This window comes from Schistocerca americana, chromosome 2 (genome assembly GCF_021461395.2).
Source record: "Schistocerca americana isolate TAMUIC-IGC-003095 chromosome 2, iqSchAmer2.1, whole genome shotgun sequence".
NCBI lineage: Eukaryota > Metazoa > Arthropoda > Insecta > Orthoptera > Acrididae > Schistocerca > Schistocerca americana.
Genome location: NC_060120.1, coordinates 862607698 through 862629535, shown reverse-complemented (window position 1 = coordinate 862629535; position 21838 = coordinate 862607698). Strand labels below are relative to the sequence as shown.

At 37.4% G+C, this 21838-nt stretch overlaps 1 protein-coding gene across 2 annotated transcripts in view; it reads right to left on the bottom strand.

The window, feature by feature from the left end:
• The window catches only part of LOC124595900 (long-chain-fatty-acid--CoA ligase 1), a 262999-nt gene that overhangs the window by 35625 nt on the left and 205536 nt on the right, over positions 1-21838 (bottom strand). For both annotated transcript variants that reach the window (XM_047134808.1, XM_047134809.1), the window contains 4 exons: positions 16130-16399; positions 15715-15914; positions 15221-15421; positions 14809-15026 (listed from right to left, as the gene is read on the bottom strand). In XM_047134808.1, the coding sequence (XP_046990764.1) occupies positions 14809-15026; positions 15221-15421; positions 15715-15914; positions 16130-16399 (889 nt within the window). The remainder of the gene's footprint in view (positions 1-14808; positions 15027-15220; positions 15422-15714; positions 15915-16129; positions 16400-21838) is intronic.

The window sequence follows — 21838 nt, the reverse complement described above, 5'->3', positions numbered from 1 at the left end:
GGGCAACTGTTCATCAGATCCAGGTATGATAGCTGTAGAAAACCCAGAAGGATCAGTGTAAGATCGCAAAAATGCTTCCCACAGGTGAGAGTATTAAAATCCTAATGGTAAACTACTGAAGGATTCACAACAAAGTGCCTGAATTTGAAGTGCTCATGAAAAGCAGTGAAGCTCACATAACAACAGGTACTGAGAGCTGGTTGAAACTTGAAATTGATAGCAGTGAGGTTTTGGGGAAAATTCAAGAGTGTATCATAGGATAGGCAAATGTAAAATGCAGGTGGTGTATTTGTTGCAGTAGACAAAAAAGCTCAGATCCATCAAGATAGAAATTGAAGTGGCATGTGTGACTGTTTGGGCAAGACTCAGTATCAGGGATGGGCATAAAATAATAATTGGATCTTTCTATCACCCACCAGACTCATCTCCTGATGTAACCAATAACTTTAGAAAAAATCTCAATTCAGCTGTACGTAGTAAGTTCCCCAATCATATTATAATCATCGGTGGAGACTTTAATCATCTAACAATTAATTGTGAAAATTACAGTTTTGTTAGTGGTGGGCATGATAAAACATACTGTGAAACTTTGCTAAATGCCTTCTCTGAAAACTACCTAGAACAGACTCACGGTGGAAATATATTGGATTGGATGGCAACAAAAAGACCTGACCTCTTCAAGGATATCCACATCGAAACTGGTATCAGTGACCATGATGCAGTTGTGGCAACAATGATTAACAAAGTACAAAGGACAACTAAAACACACAAAGAAATATATGTTCAGTAAAATAGGTAAAAAAATCAGTAATGTCATATCTCAGTGAGGAACTTGAAACTTTCAGCACACGTCAGCAGCATGTGGAAGAACTCTGGCTCAAGTTTAAAAGATTGGTTGACCACATACTGGATAGATATGAACCCAGTAGAACAGTTCATAATGGGAGGGAACCTCCATGGTATACAGTCATTGAAAATAAACTTCTAATGAAACAAAGATTACTGTATAATAGGTGTAAAACGAAGCGTCGAGCTACAGATAGAGAAATGCTGAATTAAACATGTTTGGCTGCCAAGAGAGCAATACATGATGCACTCAATGACTAATGTAGCAGAATATTGTGAAATGACATTTCACAAAATTTAAAGAAATTCTAGTCCTCTGTAAAACCTGTCAATGACACCAAAGTCAGTGTCCAGTTCCGAATGAATGAAACATGAAAAGAAATTGAGGATAGCAAAGCAAAAAAAGAACTCCTTAACTCAGTTTTGGAATGTTCCTTTACAAAGGAAAACCCAGGAGAACTGCCCAAGTTTAATCCTTGTACCACTGAAAAGATGAATGAAATAAGTATTGATGTCAGTGGTGTTGAGAAACAGCTGAAATTGTTTAAATTGAAGAAAGCTCCATGGCCCAATGAAATCCCTGTCAGATTCTATATAGAACTTGTGGCTGAGTTAGCCCTTCTTCTCACTACAATCTATCATGGATCCCTCAAACAAAAAACCATGTCCAGCTCTTGCAAAAAGGCACAGATCACACTTGTCTGCAAGAAGGGTAGTAGAAGTGATCCACATAACTACCATTCAATATCCTTGAAATCGATTTATTGCAGAATCTTTTAAAATATTCTGAGCTCAAACATAATGAGGTACCTTGAACAGAATTACCACCTCAATACCAACCAGAATAGTTTTTAAAACATTGATGATGTTAAACCCAACTCACACTTTTCTCACATGACACACTGAAAGCTTTGGATCAAGGCAACCAGCTAAATGCAGTGTGTCTTGATTTCCGAAAATTGACTCATTACCATACCTACACTTATTGCCAAAAGTATGATCATATGGGATATCAAGTGAAATTTGTGACTGTATTGAGGACTTTTTGGTAGGGAGGACACAGCTTGTTATCTTGGATGGAGAGTCATCGTCATATGTAGAAGTAACTTCAGGTGTGCCCCACAGTGTGTGTTGGGACCCTTGCTGTTCATGTTCTATATTAATGACCTTGCAGACAATGTTAATAGCAAAATCAGGCTTTTTGAAGATGATGCAGTTATCTATAATGAAGTACTATCTGAGAGAAGATGCATGAATATTCAGTAATATCTTGACAAGTGAAATGCAGTAAGTGAAACAGGCAAAAAGGAATACAAACGTCTCAAAAATGAGATCGACAGGAAGTGCAAAATGGCTAAGCAGGGATGGCTAGAGGACAAATGTAAGGATGTAGAGGCCTATCTCACTAGGGGTAAGATAGATACCGCCTACAGGAAAATTAAAGAGACCTTTGGAGATAAGAGAACGACTGGTATGAATATCAAGAGCTCAGATGGAAACCCAGTTCTAAGCAAAGAAGGGAAAGCAGAAAGGTGGAAGGAGTATATAGAGGGTCTATACAAGGGCGATGTACTTGAGGACAATATTATGGAAATGGAAGAGGATGTAGATGAAGATGAAATGGGAGATACGATACTGCGTGAAGAGTTTGACAGAGCACTGAAAGACCTGAGTCGAAACAGGGCCCCCGGCGTAGACAACATTCCATTGGAACTACTGACGGCCTTGGGAGAGCCAGTCCTGACAAAACTCTACCATCTGGTGAGCAAGATGTATGAAACAGGCGAAATACCCTCAAACTTCAAGAAGAATATAATAATTCCAATCCCAAAGAAAGCAGGTGTTGACAGATGTGAAAATTACCGAACTATCAGCTTAATAAGTCACAGCTGCAAAATACTAACACGAATTCTTTACAGACGAATGGAAAAACTAGTAGAAGCCAACCTCGGGGAAGATCAGTTTGGATTCCGTAGAAACACTGGAACACGTGAGGCAATACTGACCTTACGACTTATCTTAGAAGAAAGATTAAGGAAAGGCAAACCTACGTTTCTAGCATTTGTAGACTTAGAGAAAGCTTTTGACAATGTTGACTGGAATACTCTCTTTCAAATTCTGAAGGTGGCAGGGGTAAAATACAGGGAGCGAAAGGCTATTTACAATTTGTACAGAAACCAGATGGCAGTTATAAGAGTCGAGGGACATGAAAGGGAAGCAGTGGTTGGGAAGGGAGTAAGACAGGGTTGTAGCCTCTCCCCGATGTTGTTCAATCTGTATATTGAGCAAGCAGTAAAGGAAACAAAAGAAAAATTCGGGGTAGGTATTAAAATTCATGGAGAAGAAATAAAAACTTTGAGGTTCGCCGATGACATTGTAATTCTGTCAGAGACAGCAAAGGACTTGGAAGAGCAGTTGAATGGAATGGACAGTGTCTTGAAAGGAGGATATAAGATGAACATCAACAAAAGCAAAACAAGGATAATGGAATGTAGTCTAATTAAGTCGGGTGATGCTGAGGGAATTAGATTAGGAAATGAGGCACTTAAAGTAGTAAAGGAGTTTTGCTATTTGGGGAGCAAAATAACTGATGATGGTCGAAGTAGAGAGGATATAAAATGTAGGCTGGCAATGGCAAGGAAAGTGTTTCTGAAGAAGAGAAATTTGTTAACATCCAGTATTGATTTAAGTGTCAGGAAGTCATTTCTGAAAGTATTCGTATGGAGTGTAGCCATGTATGGAAGTGAAACATGGACGATAAATAGTTTGGACAAGAAGAGAATAGAAGCTTTCGAAATGTGGTGCTACAGAAGAATGCTGAAGATTAGATGGGTAGATCACATAACTAATGAGGAAGTATTGAATAGGATTGGGGAGAAGAGAAGTTTGTGGCACAACTTGACCAGAAGAAGGGATCGGTTGGTAGGACATGTTCTGAGGCATCAAGGGATCACCAATTTAGTATTGGAGGGCAGCGTGGAGGGTAAAAATCGTAGAGGGAGACCAAGAGATGAATACACTAAGCAGATTCAGAAGGATGTAGGTTGCAGTAGGTACTGGGAGATGAAAAAGCTTGCACAGGATAGAGTGGCATGGAGAGCTGCATCAAACCAGTCTCAGGACTGAAGACCACAACAACAACAACATCTTGACAAGATTTCAGCATGGCACAGAGACTTCTAAATATTCAGAAATGTAAAATTTTGCACTTGAAAGAGTGAAAAAAATGTAGTATCCTATGACTATAATATCAATGATCCACTGTTGAAACTGGCCAGCTTGTACAAGCACATGGGTGGAACACTTTGTAAGGATGTGAACTGGAATCATCACATAGGTTCAGTCATGGGTAAAGTAGGTAGCAGACTTCAGTTTACTGATAGAATATTGGGGAAGTGCAATCAGTTGAATATTACTCCCAAGTGTGTGGGGCCCTTACCAGATAGGACTAACAGGGATTTTTGAACATATACAGAGAAGGGCAGCACGAATGGTCACAGGTTTGTTTAATCCATGAGAGAGTGTCACAGAGATACTGAAGGAACTGAAATGGGAGACTCTTGAAGACAGATGTGAACTGTCCCAAGAAAGTCTATTAACAAATTTCCAAGAACCAGCTTCAAATGATTGCTCTAGGGATATACTACAGCCCCTATGTATTGCTCCCACAAGGATCATGGGGATAAGATTAAAATAATTACTGCATGCACAAGAGCAACAGAACATCATGAGCAAAAAACAGCAACAACAACAACAACAACATTTTACAATTGTCTCGCTAAGTGTCAGACTATGAATACAATGATTTGAAGCTCAACATCTGGACAGTCTAATTATTCATCAAGCAGTACATCCCTTCAAGTATGTTCCTAGGTCAAAGGAAGCAGAGAGCATGCCACTTTCAATAATCTTTCCTAGTGAAGTACTGTGACATTCAAACCAAGCTTCACAGAGAGAACAGCTTTACTTTTATATGCAATATACTAATGTGACTTCGAAATGACTAGTTAGTTAGTACACTCTCTGTAAAAATGTGTCTGGAATTGTCAGTTTTTCCATAAAAAAGAATGGGAGTCTGTTTTAATGTTTTCAGTATCATAGTCACTGCTAAAACATCAACTGCAATTATTAGTTTCTTTTCGTAAATATTCCTTTTTGCTTTAACCTACACCTTATAGATTTGCAAACAGCAAAATTATTTGCAATACCAGAAATTCTGGTATACTGTTAATAGTAGCTGCACATTGACAGTTTCCTCATGACAATTTGAAATATTTCATAGCATTCAAATGATATCACTGAAAATGCATTTTAATTCTAGTGCTTCTAACTGCTTTTGATACATCAGAGGCCTGGCAGCAGCAGAGTTATGGCTAAGATTCCAAGTCTGTATCGATAGGCTTGTAGCACCAACTGACACATGGCAGATGCAGTGCGTGACCCTTTCATGCCAATCCTATCATACTCAGCTAAGATAGGGTTTAAATGCAGCTGCTCGGCACTGACTTTGTGGAAGGGCAGTGTTTGCGTGTCACCATGAAAAAGTATGGAACAGGGTTACTGACTGGCATCTGCCTGTTTTAGACAGCTGTATGTCAAACTACAGAAGCTTCCTGGTGGCTGGTCTACATCCAAGGTGATCAGCATGTGGTCGTATGAGAAAACACAAGAGGGCATCTGGCAAGTGGGGTGCTTCTTTCAGCAGGACATCAACTGCAGCTGCTGGCATTCTAGGTAAGTTATTCACACTGGCTGTGGATTAAGCCCTTGCAACAGTCACTGCATTTTCACAGTATACTGCCACAGAACCCAAGTCTGCCACCTAACACACCTACTTCTAATACTACAGTTTTGAATTTTGTGACATGCATAATTCTATATTTTTGATCATTTAAAGCAAGATGCTAATCTTTGCATAAATTTGAAATCTTATCAAGAACTGAATTAATATTTATGCAGCTTTTTCAGACTGTACTTAGTTATAAATAACTGCATAATCTGCAAAATGTTGGAGGGTACTATTAATATAAAACATCAACAATAAGGACACTAACACACTCCTCTTGAATATACTTGATATTATTGTATATTTGTTGATAATTCTCCACCTGAGAGAATATAATATGTGGGTCCTATAAAGGAATCCTCAATCCAGTAACAAATTTTGTTTGAAACAACATATGATCACACTTTCGTTAATAAATGTCTGTGTAGTATTAAGTCAAATACTTATTGAAGGCCACGAAATACTGCATCATCCTATTTTTCCTGATCCACAACTTTCAGGACATCATAGGAGAACAATAATGATGGGTATCATTATCTTTATAAGAAGTCTCCCCTCTCCACAAAAAACAGGCCCTTTAGTAAAATAACAGCATCTGGCTTAGTGGGTCCAAGTACTAATAGATAGACAGATAAAGTACTTACTGTGCCACAAATCAATATGTGCAGCATTAAGAACAAGATAGCAGAATCAGAACATTATTCTACATGTAAAAATGTGAATGTAGTTTGCAGATCAGATCACTGGCTAACTGAATCTGAAAGACACCTTTGTTGCTCAAGGATATATTTTTACCAGCATTATGTGTTGGAAACAGAGAAAAATGGTGGAGTTTTAATTCTTGTCAAATGTGCTCTGAAATTCACAAAAGTTTTTGTAAGCCAATTTTGTGCCGAATTAATAATGAGTTCAGCTGTATAAAGCTGATTGGCCAGAATAGGGTAGTTCTAAGTCTTTATAAGCCTTCAAATAAAGCTGTAGAAATGTTCTTCAGAAATTTTGAACTTCTTGTGAAAAAGTATTTGGGGGGGGGGGGGGGGGGATGAAAGGAGAAAAAAAAAATCACCATCTATGGTAACCTCAATACAGACTGTCAAATTTAAATTTATTCTGTACAAACAAAATAGCTACTCATCAAGAAGCATGCTCATACAATATTATTGTTAACTTTTGTAACAAGATTTTTTACTGTTAGTCATTCAGATGGATGTTTCTCTGACCATGAACCATTACTCATCACACTCTACAGCAGTGGTTTCCAACCTTTTCTAGAGTTGGCACAGGATATAGTGGCCAAAGCACAGTGACCAATTTTCATCCAAAGCACTAGATGAGTTCATTCATTTGTTCAGAAGGGGATGCAAAAAGTGTTTTTCCACCTATTGGCCAGTCAGTGATGACAGAATTGAGGTGCATGCCCTGCAATCTTTCTCAAACGATTTTAGAGAAACTATTCAGGAAAAAAAAAAAAAAAAAAATCAGTGTTGAGGTACTTACAGCTTTATTTGTGAGGTTCATGATGACAAGCTCATCAATTCATTAATGGTCATAGTTATTGTGAAATTTACATGGAAGTAACACATTGTACAAAATTCAAAAAGCTTGCAATAATAGGGGCCACTATGATTTTGTGTTTGGTGCATATTACATAATATGTTGCTGAATATGAAATTTGGCTAACTGTCACCAATCTTGAGACAATTGATCTGATGTAACGCATTTACATCGTGCTGTGCAGGCAATACAGCTAGGCTGAAACAGCCACAACAGTCTTCATATTTCATGAACAGTTTGAGATATCAAAATGAGATTTTGGAAAATGATATTATGCAAAGAGGAGAGTATTTGACTATGTGATTATTATGCAAAACTTCATTAACTACCATGTTATACCTCTAACTGCACACTTTTCCAATGAAAGAACAATTTTAGGGCCATTGATAGCTGGTGAAATGAGAAATGTTATGGTTTTTGGAATAACATAAGTGATGACATTACATGTTCATTCCATATCGAGGACATGCTTTTTCATAAGCTACTGACCTTACATTTCCTCAGTCTCTCACTTAATAAAGTTAATAAACCACTGTTTCAGATTACGCTCACAATTGCTTCTGTACATGTTAGACAGGTGGCACTATGTAAATTCCACTGTTTTTGACAAAAGAAGGAAATTTTAACATGACAACAAGAGAAATATGTAGGTTTTACTCAAGATTCACCACACATGACATTCTTGAAAGTTACAAATCGCTAAAAGCCAAGCAAAAATAATTTGTTGTGTTTTCAGTGGAATTATTTCTAGATACTAACTAAAGCAGAGGTGACAGATCACTCTGAATGGTCACAATGCATGTTTGGGTGTGAACAGGCTCCACTTAATATTTATGAAAAATGTGAGTATAGGCTTCAGTTTAGAACAGCATTTGCCTCACAGTGCTCAGTTTTCCCCTAGAGTGTCTGCCTGTAACCCTCGTAACTACCGCTCTCCCCATGCATGCCCTGCCAGCTGTGCATCTACTGGCCATGGTATTATGCACAAACACTACCTGGTGCCCTCTTTGCAACTCCAAATAACCTAAAGCTCCTCTAAGTTTATTTATTTTGTTTATTAATTTTAATTTCTTTTGAAAAACTTTATTTGACCATAATCTGCGATACACGCTTTAGAAAAAGAGGGTCATCAAACTTACCAGAATATAGATGGCTATGTCTTACTTAAATACCTAATAGTATGTCTCAGAACATCAATGTGATGGTTGAAATTAAACAATGGAAACTCCAGATAGGAAAATAAACAATGTACAAAAAGATAAGATTGTTAGTTACCATAAATATGACATGCAAGTTACAGACAGGCACAATTAAAATACATTTACACACAAGCTTTCAACCACAGCCTTCATCACAAAATGAGGAACACACACTATTCATTCACACAAGCAAGCACACCTCACAAACACATCCCACTGACCCTGGCAGCCTGGGCCAGATGAAGGTTGTGGCCAAAAGTGTAAGTGTCTTTTAATTGTGCCTGTCTGCAACTTAACGTGTCATCTTTATAGAAAGTAGGAATCTATCTTTTTCTAAATTGTAGATGGTTGAATTTTTTGTTCTTTATGCAGCTCCTGAATGTTTAGTTTTGAACTTGTTAAAGCACATCTAGATCACTCACCACATTCAGATGAATGCAGTGCTTTGTTTTCATGATGGCTGGTGTCAAGAATTTGACCTCTCATAGATATGTTGATGAGGATTATATGAGGACTTTTTAGGCTTCTTTTGCCACTCCTGAATAAATATAAAGGAAACTGACCCAAAATTCTTCCAACCTCATTTATTGAAAGTGTTCATTAGGACTTTAATCACATTTCAAATTAATTGCATCCTCTTTTACTTCATCAGGAAGTGCATGCATGTCAGTTGTGAAGAGTGATCTTGCTAATTTGCCTTGCCAGTATTCTGAAGACAAATGGCAAAAATAAAATTTGAACTCTTCTTGAATGAGTTTTGTGTGTTCACTGATGATAACTCTCCAGTTGTTGACACTGCACTGTTAGCTACCTAGAAGTTCATTCAATTGAGGGGAAGTTAGTGATGAGAGCATCCAGGTGTCACTTTCAGAGTTGTGTCTTTTCCAAGAAGGCCTTTATGTGATCATTGGCATCCATTATTGTTGTATTTTTACTTTGCAGTTTCAAATTCAGATTATTCTGGGTTCCAAAGAAGTCCACAAGATATTCTAGGGAAAAGTAAAGCTGTCATCACTGAATGATGAAGCTCAACGTTCCCTTGACTCAAAAGAAACAGTTCTACCTCTGGTTTCAAATCACACAGCCTGCTAAGCGTATTTCCCTTCAAAAGGTACCGGACGTCTGTATGAAATATCAAAGATTGGTGCTCAGCACTGAGATCATTACACAGGACTCAGAAAAAATGAATGTTCACACCACTTTATTTTATTGACTACACTGATAGCCACTTTCAGTGTATTGTTCAATTTCTCAGGAAAAATTTTAGAAGCTACAGCTTGTCAGTGGATCATACAGTGAGAGCCAATAAGATTATGCTTTCGTTTCTTTGGCAATAGGAGCCAGAACGTGAACCTAAAATGGTTGGTGCTCTGTCATTACAAATTCCCACAACTCTGTCCCAAGGCAAACACTTTTCAACCAAAAATTTCATTATCAGCAGAAAATACATCAGAATCTTTTGATGTTGTTTCCAAGTTTTTAGAAAAAAATAGTTCTTCCATTATTTTCTTCTCATCCACAGATCAATAGTATACTGTTAAGTAATATTGATGAGCTGTATTAGTAGAATCATCACACTGCAAGGCAAAAAATTGGGGCATATTTTGTCTTTTAACTACCCGTTCCCTTACATTCAGTGCCATTTGCACACTGTTGTTTAAAAGAGGCATATTGTCCATTTTTCACTGGATATCTTCTGCAGAAACAATTATGGTTGCTTTGAGAATGGAAGACTTGGTTAACGTCTCACCAATAGTATGAGACTTTTGTTTTGTTTTTTGCTATTAAGAGAAAAATATCATATTATAATGCTCCAATAACTTTCTCATTTTCCTGCTGAAAGATACCAGTAGAGTCCAGTTTCATGTGATTTTAATTTTTTTCCCAACAAAAAGCTACTTTAGTTTATTTTTCAACACAAGGTGAGCTATTGTTGGATGATGGTCCAGATGCACACGCTGCAGTGAATCATTACTGAGGATATTATCACACACAACTCACTGTGGCATTGGATGTTGTCTTTTTCAATAAAGTTGAATTGGTATTTAATATATTCTTCATTATACAATGTTCTTTTAGCAGACATGTTCACTCAGTGCACAAAACCAATAAAAATACTGCTGCCAGCTCTAAAAAAAAAAGCACTCGCTACTGCAATAAGAATATAAAATTCTTGACCTATCTAACAGAATGATCCTGCTTCCTTCTGAACCATCTACAGCCCCCTTGCCATATGCCAATAAATCTCTCAGCCCCCCCCTCCTCCTCCTCCTTGGGTTGGAAACCATTGCTATACAGCAAACTGTCACACACTAGTAGTACAACCCAAGAAGAAAATGCAGAGAGTTGGGCAAGAGGTTGGAAAGATGAGTTTGTGAACTTGTTTACTGATACACTAAGTTGTATGAAATGGGATTTTTCTGTATGAAACACAGACTGGACAAATTAATGTTAAAATTATGTTTGATAGATTCTTCACAAATATTATTGATATGTGGTACACTTTTTCACGTATAAGAAACACTCATTTTACAGATAAGCTTAAAACAAAATTGCCAGACTGTTATACTAAAGAACTTAAAGCACTAGGGAACAAATTTTGTTACTACAAAGTGTGTATAGAAATAGCTGTAAGATAGACACTAAATAGGCTGATATGGATTATAGGATGTACCTGAAGTACAAGTTTTTGTAAAACTAAGCTGCTGAAGCAGCAAAAAAAAGTTAGTCTTTGAAAGGTTTACAGAAACTGCTCCAAATAAGAGTAAAGTGGCTTGGCAGATTATCATGCAGGAACACTCTCCTGCTCACACAAATGAAGTGCCACTTGAACCAGAGACAAACTGAACAAGTTCTTTGTGTCCTCAGCAAAAGAAATTGGAGACAGAATCAGCGTGGCCAACACATCTGTAAATTAACTGCTTGGCAAGCAACTGGCACTGAAACAGTCTTTACAGTGGAAAATTATCAATCAACTACTCTCATAATTGCTGTAACAAAATCTCCAACTCTAAAAATATGTGTAATTATTGACTATCCAACTACATCATCAAGAGAACTTTTTATTTGATCAATGAAACTTTAGCAAACATTTTTAACTAATGTCTTCAGTTTGGAATTTTTCATGAATCATTAAAAATTTCAAAAGTCAAACAACTTAACTTTTTTTTTAAAAGGAGACAATACCCCTCCAAAATTGAGACCTGCCTCAGTAGTTCCTGTAATTTCCAAAATATTTGAAACTGTTGTATACAACCTAGTGGAGAAAAAATACCACTTCAGCATTTCTTATTATCATAAACTAGATAACCACTGCTTTTGAAAATAAAAATAAGGGCTCACTTATGTGATTTAAATGAAGTCTTCATTGCATTCCTTATGAAATATTGCTTGAGAAACTTGAATTATGTGGGGCAGTAAAACATCAATGAAAATAATTGCTTCATACTTAAGTAATAGGGAACAGTATGTCTCTGATGAAAATTATTGAGACAGGGGTACCATATAAATCAGTTATTGGACTATTCTGTTTTGTAATTGCAATCAATGATTTGCCACATCATGTTTCTCAGCTATACATATGACACAAAAATAATTGCATCTCTTCAAAATACACCAGTAATGCAACAAATGTCAATGGTATCACTAGATGCTGCAATGGAATGGTTGACCACTAACAAACTTCTGTGTAACCCTAAGAAGAACATGACTCATCATTTTCTGTTAGGGCTACCAAATAATACAAAAGGTATAACATATCAACTTATAGCATTCCATACTGACACCAAGTCACCCCGGGGAGAACACATTGGTCATATACTCAAAAGAATATCAAAGGTAACATACATAATATGGAAAGTGAGATATCTAGGTACTTCAGAATATTTAAGGTAGATGTATGAGGGTTGTCACTTTAATAGTGGCAACTATTTATTTACAGCTCTTACAAAATAGGTGTGTGTTTCAAAGTTTTATCGACCTTCAAAGTAGTCACCAGCATTGTGTATAACCCGTTGCCAGTGATTCGGAAGTCGTAGGTTACTCTTAGCAGTGCCAGTTGCATTGACAGTTCGAGCGGCACGGTCTATTGCCTGAGGAATCTGCATAGTTCTGAAGCGAATGCCGCAAAGTGTTTCCTTCGGTTTAGAAATCTAGTTGAACTCACGAGGACTTAAGTCAGGGGAGTGCAGTAGGTGGTATAGCACTTAGCAGCCCCATCAGCCAAACAAATCAGTAACAGCTTGCACTGTAGTGCTTGAGCATTGTCCTGCGAAATGATGATCAGGTCCTGCAGAAAGTGTCATCATTTCTGTCTCTCTGCTGTTCATTTTTGGAACACAACCTACGACCAGCTTAGAGACAGAAGTGATGACACTTTCTGCAGGACCTGACCATCATTTCGCAGAACAATGCTCAAGCACGTACAGTCCAAGCCGTTGCAGATTTGTTTGACTGATGGGGCTGCTGAGCGCTATACCACCTACTGCACTCCCCTCACTTAAGCCCTCATAAGTTCAACTCGATTTCTAAACTGAAGGAAACACTTCACAGCATTCGCTTCAGAGCTGCTACAGATTCGTCAGGCAATAGACCCCACCACTCGAACTGTCAACACAACTGGCATTGCTAGGAGTCACCTACAACTTCCACATCACTGGCAACAGGTTATACACACTGCTGGTGACTACTCTGAAGGTCAGTAAAACTTTGAAACACGTATCTATTTTGTATGAGGTGTAAATAAATAGTTGCCACTATTAAATTCCAGCCCTTGCATTTCTGGCTGTTACAGTCTCATATTTCTTATGGACTGCTGGAATGGGCGCACTCTGCACATATTAGTAACATACTAAAGATACAATAAAAGAAAGTCATAAGTGAAAAGTATAGGACTAGATCACTGTTGACCTGTACATCAGGACAACACTATGGGAAAAATTGCAAAGGATGTTCCAAGAGATATTCCAAGACAGAGACTGGTAAAAGCAGCTCACTTGCCCAAAGTCAGAGTCCTAAAAGTCTTTAGCAAACTAAAATTCTCAGCACAGTCCATGTCATGCAAATAATTACAAATAAAATTGTGTAAATAGTTGGTTAATATCCATACTATAATATAACATAATTTTTTGATGCACACATTGTGAACATACATTAAAACTTAAAATGTATGGCTCTGTGTTTGTAATTGTGTGTCATTATGTATATTGATGTTATGTATATGGGATGAAGACTACTCCATTTCATATATGGTCTATGGGGAATAAAGATGAAGAGAGCATGAGTTGGGTTTCACATGAGTGATCTTTCAGAATCCATGCTGACTGGTGTGAAGAAACTCATTTCATTTGAGATACCTCATCCTTCCTGAACTCAGAACGTGTTCTCCGATTCCATGAACATTCAATAAATGAGAAGGGACATTAGGTCTGCAGTTGTGTATGTGAAATGAAGATGATTATTTTATGCAATAATCTATTTCCTAATCTCATTAGTGCCCAATGATAAGGAAGTGATTTTTGTCACATATTTATTCTTTCATTCACTTATTCGTGCAGACAGTTCTGTAAATCTCATCGTGAAAGAGAACATTCAGTGATGTAGGATAAGTCAATAGGCAGGAGTAGCTATTGTAGGCTTAGTAACATAGTAAGAAAGCTACTTTCAAAAAAGAGCTTCTGCTCTTAGACTATTCATCTTCCATGTGTAATATGCTGTAGATGAATGTGTTACAAAAGAATATCAAGTTAAAAGGGTTTTTGGTAGTAGAGTATAATAGAATGCACCATATAAAATTATTTAAATATAGGACAGATGGAGTTCGTAAAATAAGAACTCAAGAACTTTAATGAATCTTTATAGTCACTGGGTTTGCTTGACAATGTATAGTTTTATGTATGTTAGCAGGTACTAGGAGACATTCAGAAATGATGATGCTTGCCATAGGACTCGCAAAGTGGAATGGTTTCCAAACTGGCACAAAGAAAAGAGAAATTTTACAGTTCTCAGTATGGGCAGAGACTATATTTTATCATCACTGAAATATGTTGTTTTCACTGTATTACTAAAACATTTAATGCAGGATAAGATAGTTAAGGTATATCTCTGTACCCAATTAGAAAAAGATGCCACAATTTTTGCTTCTTGACTCATCGCAACAGAACAAACACTGCTTAATGGAAGATTGACAATAAAGAAATCCTACATTGCAGCTGTGAAATGTTTGGCTGCAAAATGAGCCACAGGAGGGGAAAGAGGGAAAGGGGGAAAGAACTTCCCTTTGGATAACCTGAAAATGAATTTCTCTTTTGATGCAGTTAACCCTCTTTCTGGAGAAGTTTCCTTTTCATACGATAATCTTAGGCACGCGCTTTTGTGTATAAATAATATCAGCTAATAGACTGTGTAAATATGTAACACCATTACCTTTTAATTTCACTTTCCTTTGTTCTCAGTGCCATATTGAATAACAATTTCTTAATTAATGAACCACTTATTTCAGCCATCACTTTGTCATAGATGCGATTTAGTAAGCGTGGAACTGCAGGCATTACTGTTGGATGAAGTGCTTTGCAGTCATCTGACAGTCTTCGAATATCTCCAGTGTAAAAACCAACAGCACCACCAACCAGATACATGCCATTCTGTAACAAGAAAGTTTCAAGACTTTTCACCACTCATATCTTATAATTCTCAACAGAACAAAGACTTCTTTGTCCCAAACAGTAACAATATGAATATCAATATCAACATCAACATAGCTCTCTATAGTAACTGTAGAAATGGCAGAAGTAGGTAATAAGGTAACAATGAATATGAAACAGTAAATTATATTCACCTCACAGCATCGTTCTAGCATATGTGCCAAAGGTAAGAAAGATATCATGACGTCATTGCAATTTGGCCGGTGATCTCCTAACTGTAGGATTACAGCACACACTGCAGCTACAACATTTGAATGAGTCAGCATTACACCCTTGGGACTACCTGTTGTCCCAGATGTGTAGCATACTGTGCAGAGGTCAGTTGGCTTTGGTGGCTGAACAATATAAAAAACAAATTAATTTAACTGAGTTTGTATTCTGAACTATGCACTGATATGTTAACACAATAAATATTTTTCATACAAATAATGAACTACTAATGGGAGTTCCTGATGCTGGTAAATTTATTTTTCTTTGTTAGAGCAGCACCTTCTGCTTCAAATGTACTTTTGCATGTATGATACAATATTAGAATGTGCTTAATACAATGAACTAACTGTCCTTCAGAAATATACAAAAAACAAATTCTGTTTATAGTTTTACACATTTTATGTAAAGGTTCACTCACCTGCTCTCTGTTATCTTTCTGGGCTCCAAGTTTCTCAACCTCTTCAAAGCGAATTATTTCTACACCCCTGTTTTTTGCCCTCTGATTTGTAGCTGGCCGAACCTCTTTGATTACTATTAATTTCCTTAAACAACGTGGTGATCGATCCAACAGCATATTACATTTTGCGTCATCCTCACATATAACTAAATTTATTTCCGCTATAAGGAAAAAATATTTTTTAACTTAGATTTTTTTCAGTTTTATTGTACGTTTAATTATTTAGCATGAAATTTAAACAAGAATAAATTCAAAAGATTTATATATTATAGATGTACTTTAAGGGGTTTGTAGTGGAGTGCAAATAAGTAAATACCACATCTTATTTTTGTTGCAGACTTTTCTTTCTATTAAGAAATCAACAATAAAGACATACCTTGTTTGATTATATAAGCACAAGCATCAGGTCCCAAAGTATCATAAAGAGGTACTATCACCATTGAATAGCAATATGCACCCTGCTCTGTTATGATCCATTCAGGGCAGTTCTGACTGTAGATACCAACAAATGTTGTTGGTGAAGGTGTCAGTCCCAAGGCCACCAACCCTGAACCCAAATTTTTAGCTCTAAGGAGAGCTTCATTGTAATTAAGCCACTGATATGGTCTGTTGGGCCCCTCACGCCATCCAAGGCATGGTCCATTATCTGAAAATTATTAGGTGTCTTATTAAAGGACAACTTGGCCAGAAAATGAACAACAATACTTTTAGATCATTCTACTATACAACAAAATATATAGACAGCTAATAGTGTTCAGTAAATGTGTTCTTTTTTTTTTTTTTTTGACATAGTAAATAAAACAGCAGATAGGTAACTTACGTTAAGCAGCAGTGGCTGTTCTCAAAGTAGATGTTGTCTTCCATGTATGTAAATTAATCTAGAAATATTTCCTATGACCATCAATTAGAGCAGACTGGCATATAATAATAAGTATATAATAAGTTTCTTGTGCCACCTACAAAATTTCGTGCTCTAGCATGTCATCTGTGAAATGAGCGACTCGTTTACATAAAAATGGCAATTTCAGCGTCTTACCGCATCCCCAGACAACCATTGAATTAGTCATAGTTGTTTTGTTAGTATACTCTACAGGCATATCCTGCAGTGGCTGCTGCCACAATTTTATGTAAAAATTTACTTGTTCTGCATCCTGGAAGGATCCTTCATTATGAGATTTACAGAATGTGATATATGAATGAAAACCGCAACTGTTAAGAGAAACATGGTATGCAACCTATATGTACACCAAGTGATCAAAAGTATCTGGACACCTGGCTGAAAATGGTTTACAAGTTTGCGGCGCCCTACATCCATAATGCTGGAATTCAACATGGTGCTGGCCCACCCTTAGCCTTGAAGACAGCTTCCACTCTCACAGGCATATGTTCAGTCAGGTGCTGGAAGGTTTCTTGCAGAATGGCAGCCCATTCTTTATGGAGTGCTGCTCTGAGGAGAGGTATCGATGTTGGTTGAAGAGGCTTGGCAGGAAGGATTCAGGTCAGGACTCTGTGCCGGCCAGTCCATTACAGGGATGTTATTGTCATGTAACCACTCCGCCACAGGCTGTGCATTATGAACAGGTGCTCGATCGTGTTGAAAGATGCAATCGCCATCCATGAATTGCTCTTCAACAGTGGGAAGCAAGAAGGTGCTTAAAACATGAATGTAGGCCTGTGTTGTGATAGTGCCATGCAAAACAACAAGGGGTGCAAGGCCCTCCATGAAAAACACAACCACACCATAACACCACTGCCTCCGATTTTTACTGTTGGCACTACACACGCTGGTAGATGATGTTCACTGGGCATTCGCCATACCCACACCCTGCCATCAGATCGCCACATTGTGTTTCATGATTTGTCACTCCACACAACATTTTTCCACTGTTCAATTGTCCAATGTTTATGCTCCTTACACACTTGGCATTTACCAGTGTGATGTGTGGCTTATGAGCAGCCACTTGATCATGAAATCCAAGCTTTCTCACCTCCCGCCTAACTGTCATAGTACTTGCAGTGTATCCTGATGCAGTTTGGAATTCCTGTGTGATGGTCTGGATAGATGTCTGCCTATTACACATTATGACCATCTTCAACTGTCAGCGGTCTCTGTCAGTCAACAGACGAGGTCAGTCTGTACGCTTTTATGCTGTACGTGTCCCTTCATGTTTACACTTCACTATCACATCGAAAACAGTGGACGTAGGGATGTTTAGGAGAGTGGAAATCTTGCGTGCAAATGTATGACACAAGTGACACCCAATCACCTGACCACCTTTGAAGTCCGTGAGTTCCGCAGAGCACCCCATTATTCTCTCTCATGATGTCTAATGGCCTCTGAGTCGCTGGTATGGAGTACCTGGCAGTAGATGGCAGCACAATGCACCTAATATGAAAAATGTATGTTTTTTGGGGGTGTCCAGATACTTTTGATCACATAGTGTATTTTCATTGCATCTAAGACTAGAAGATGAGGAAACTAGTTACAACGTTTCTACTTTGTTTAATCCTGCACAGGGCCAGGTACTATTTTTTTGTGCAGCACTTCTCTGCTATTTTTGGCAAATGTATATCATTTGTTACTCAGAAATTGTAGTGAGATTTAAATGAAGGCACCCCAACTGATAATGTCAAAATTCTAATGAACCTTTTGAACATACAAGTTGCAAAAGAACAACTGTTTCAAAATATTGTTTCCAACTAACCTGCCCACAACAAAATAAATAAAAATGGCAAAAGACTTATTGACGTGTGTGATGCCTTTGATCTTATCTGTAACTTATTTCAAGAGATATCACATGAAAAAGAAAATTTGTACTCTTCATAAGAAGATTTTGGTGATACTGAGTTGGACCTTATTGCAGTATGTGGCCATGGTGGTCTAGTAGGTGGGGCACTGGACTCCAGTTCTAAAGGTTTCAATGGTACGAGTCAGTGCTCCCCTCCCTCCCTACCCCCCCCCCCCCCCCCCCCCCCCCCCCTCTCTCTCTCTCTCTCTCTCTCTCTCTCTCTCTCTCTCTCTCTCTCTCTCTCTCTCTCTCTCTCTCTCTCTCTCTCTCTCTCTCTCTCATATATTGTAGAATATGATATTCACATTAAATTTATTGAATCAAAATTGAAAATCTAAAAATCTAAATTAGTCACACCTGATGTGTAAAAATATGGATGAGGAGTCTGAGAATAGTTTTGAAAAATTAAATCTCTAAGGACCTGGTAGTGGTCTTTGTAGACTTTAAGAAAGCCTATGTTTCAGCTGACTGGGAAGTATTGTTTGACATATTTTAGAATTTGGAAATTATCAAGCAAACTTTGATACATTCAAAAATAAAATTCATGGGAGAAAATTCCAACATGTTCCTAATTAAAACTGATGTTCAACAGGGTGATGGATGGACCCAACTTCTGCTCAGTTATGTGTTAAAGAAGATCATCTGAGAATGGGAAAAGGAACTAGCCAGAAAATATTTAATGAACAAAATTTATATTGGATTTTTGAAGAATGGTGTTTTAAGTTAACTCTCTTGCATTCAGAAATGACTTGTCGATCTTGCAGAAACATACAGACAGTTCTGCAACAGGTAACTTAGCTGATTGGTGAAGAACAAAAATCTCTTTCAAGAAAAAGTACACAAGCAATACCTGAAGAGCACCTCATCACCCATCAGAATCTGATAAAATAGAAAAGTACATAATTTCAGTTACCTTGGTGAAAACATGCAGAAGAAAAATGGTGAAAACAAGTCCATGTCAGCAGGAGAGAGAATAGTACTGGCACTTTTCATAGGGCACATGTCCCATACAAGACAAAGACAATCTCAAGGAAAGCTGAATTCAGGCATTGTAGCACTGATCAAAAAACAAGTATCTATTGATTGGAGTAAGAGAACCCAAAAAGTGAGAGTGAAAGATGCTTCAGAAAACAATTGTTCCAAAGATAACAGACAAACAATAAGACTGTGAATAAGAGAAGAATTATATGTGGATGATGAAGTCAGTAAGGAAATTATGACTAAAATTCTACAATCCGACTAAGGAGGTGGTTGGCATTGAGAAACGGCCGGCGGTGAGAGAAAGAATGTAATGCTTTTGGGCTGCAAAATCTAATGATCCAAAATGAGAGAAGTAATGTTACTGAGCAGTTGGACCTGAAGTTGAGGAAAACAGCACAATGGGAAAGAAAAATAGGGAAGCGCATACGAGCATTGCCACAATATGAGAAGGAGATGACACAAGGATGGAAATACCAAAAGAGAGAATTTAAGACATGTCAGCCATGTGTTAAAAAGCTAGTTCTAATGTGCAATATTCTAACAAGTCCACTATAGGAAAAAAATTATTAAATGTATCATTCATTTAGTGAGCAAAGATACTATCAAGATTGAAAAAACTTGTAAGAAAACTTTGTGATCTGGGTAGTATAAGTTCTGTGTGAGTACATGACAAATAGCTCAGTAGTAACTTTGAATTACTTAATAGGATGTGTTTTGGAAGTTTCTATGGTGAGAGTCCTGTTTTTGTGTGAATTAACACTCCAAACAAAGAATTTGAGAAGAGCAGCTTGCTTTTGTTTGGGGATGGGGCTTTTCTGACAGTACTACACCACTAAGAAATTAACTGTTATTTACCTGATTACATTTGACAGACAAAAATAGTATTAGGATGAAATTAAATACCTTTACCTAACTAAGTTTGCTTAAGGAAGAGGAAGATGGCAGAAACTGGGATGCAAAAGAGTAAAATAAAAAGAAACAATGAAAATATGAGGTGGGATCAAAAAATACAGTGAATGAATTTTTGTATCAGTAACTGCTGATGCTAGAACTATGTCATGCAATTAGTCTGATAGCCTGATCTGTTTAGATGGACAGCATCATCAAGTAGGAACACATTCTGACTTGTCAGTCAGTGTCCAGAGATGCTAGAGTGAGGTGGTTTACCAAGTCTATCACACATCATGGATTTAGAACATCAAGTATTGATCCAAGTTGCAAGAAAGTGCCTAGAAACACAAAGTATTGAAATAAGTATGTAATAATAATTCTGTAACCCTTAAAACTGTTTAAAAGTGATATGAGCAGTTTAAAAGTGGAAATGAGATGGCAGAATGTGAGCAATGTTTGGGATATTCATTAACACCAAAAACAGAAGAAACATGTGAAAAGGTGCCAAACAGGCAAATAACTATTTGAAAGCTTTACTAAGAACTTAGCATCTTGTACAGGTCTGTGCAAAGCCTTTTAATGGATAATTTTTAATGGATCATTTACAAATGAGATGAGTGAGCACAAAATCCCAGACTGTTGAGTGATGAACTAGTTTGCACATAGTTGAAAGATTGTCTTCACTCAGGTCATGTCAAAAATTATAACTAGACATGACACTTGGGCCTAGGGGTACAGCCCTGAGATGAAAATTCAGAGTTCCCAATGGAAAACCAGTGAATCTCCTTGCCCTAAAAACGCATGTCAGTTAAAATTGAATATCAAAGTCATGCTCTTATGTTGTGGACGTAGTGTGACCAGAGCACATTCCAAGGGAACAACTGTAAATGCCATGTTTTACCTTGGTGTGCTGCAATGTTTGGAGAAAGAGACCAGAAAAAATGGGCCAGTGGCTTCCTTCATCATGACAATGCACTGTGCCACACCTTGCTTTTGATTTGTGAGTTTCTGGTCATGAAAATGTTCATGTCTGTCCACATTCACCTTACTCATCAAAGTCAGCACTATGTGACTTCTATCTCTTCCTAAAAATTAAAAGTGTGGCCAAAAGAAATTGTTTTAGCGTCATTCCTGACTCTGAGAGGGCAACGACATAGCAGCTGGATACTCTTCAAAAGAAAACTTTCAGAAATGCTTCTAGTGATGGATTCAATGTTGGAATACGTAAACTGCAAGGCAAGACACTACTCTGAGGGATATTACATCAAGTTCCATGTAAGCTTATTACTTTGTTTCTAATAAAATTATTCATCGCATTTTTAATCATGCCTCAGATATTCTACATGGTTAATGTTCTGAGAGGAGCATATGTTTTTTGCTATCAGGGGTTTTTTTGTGGAAAAGTGAGGAAAGTATTAGGGAAT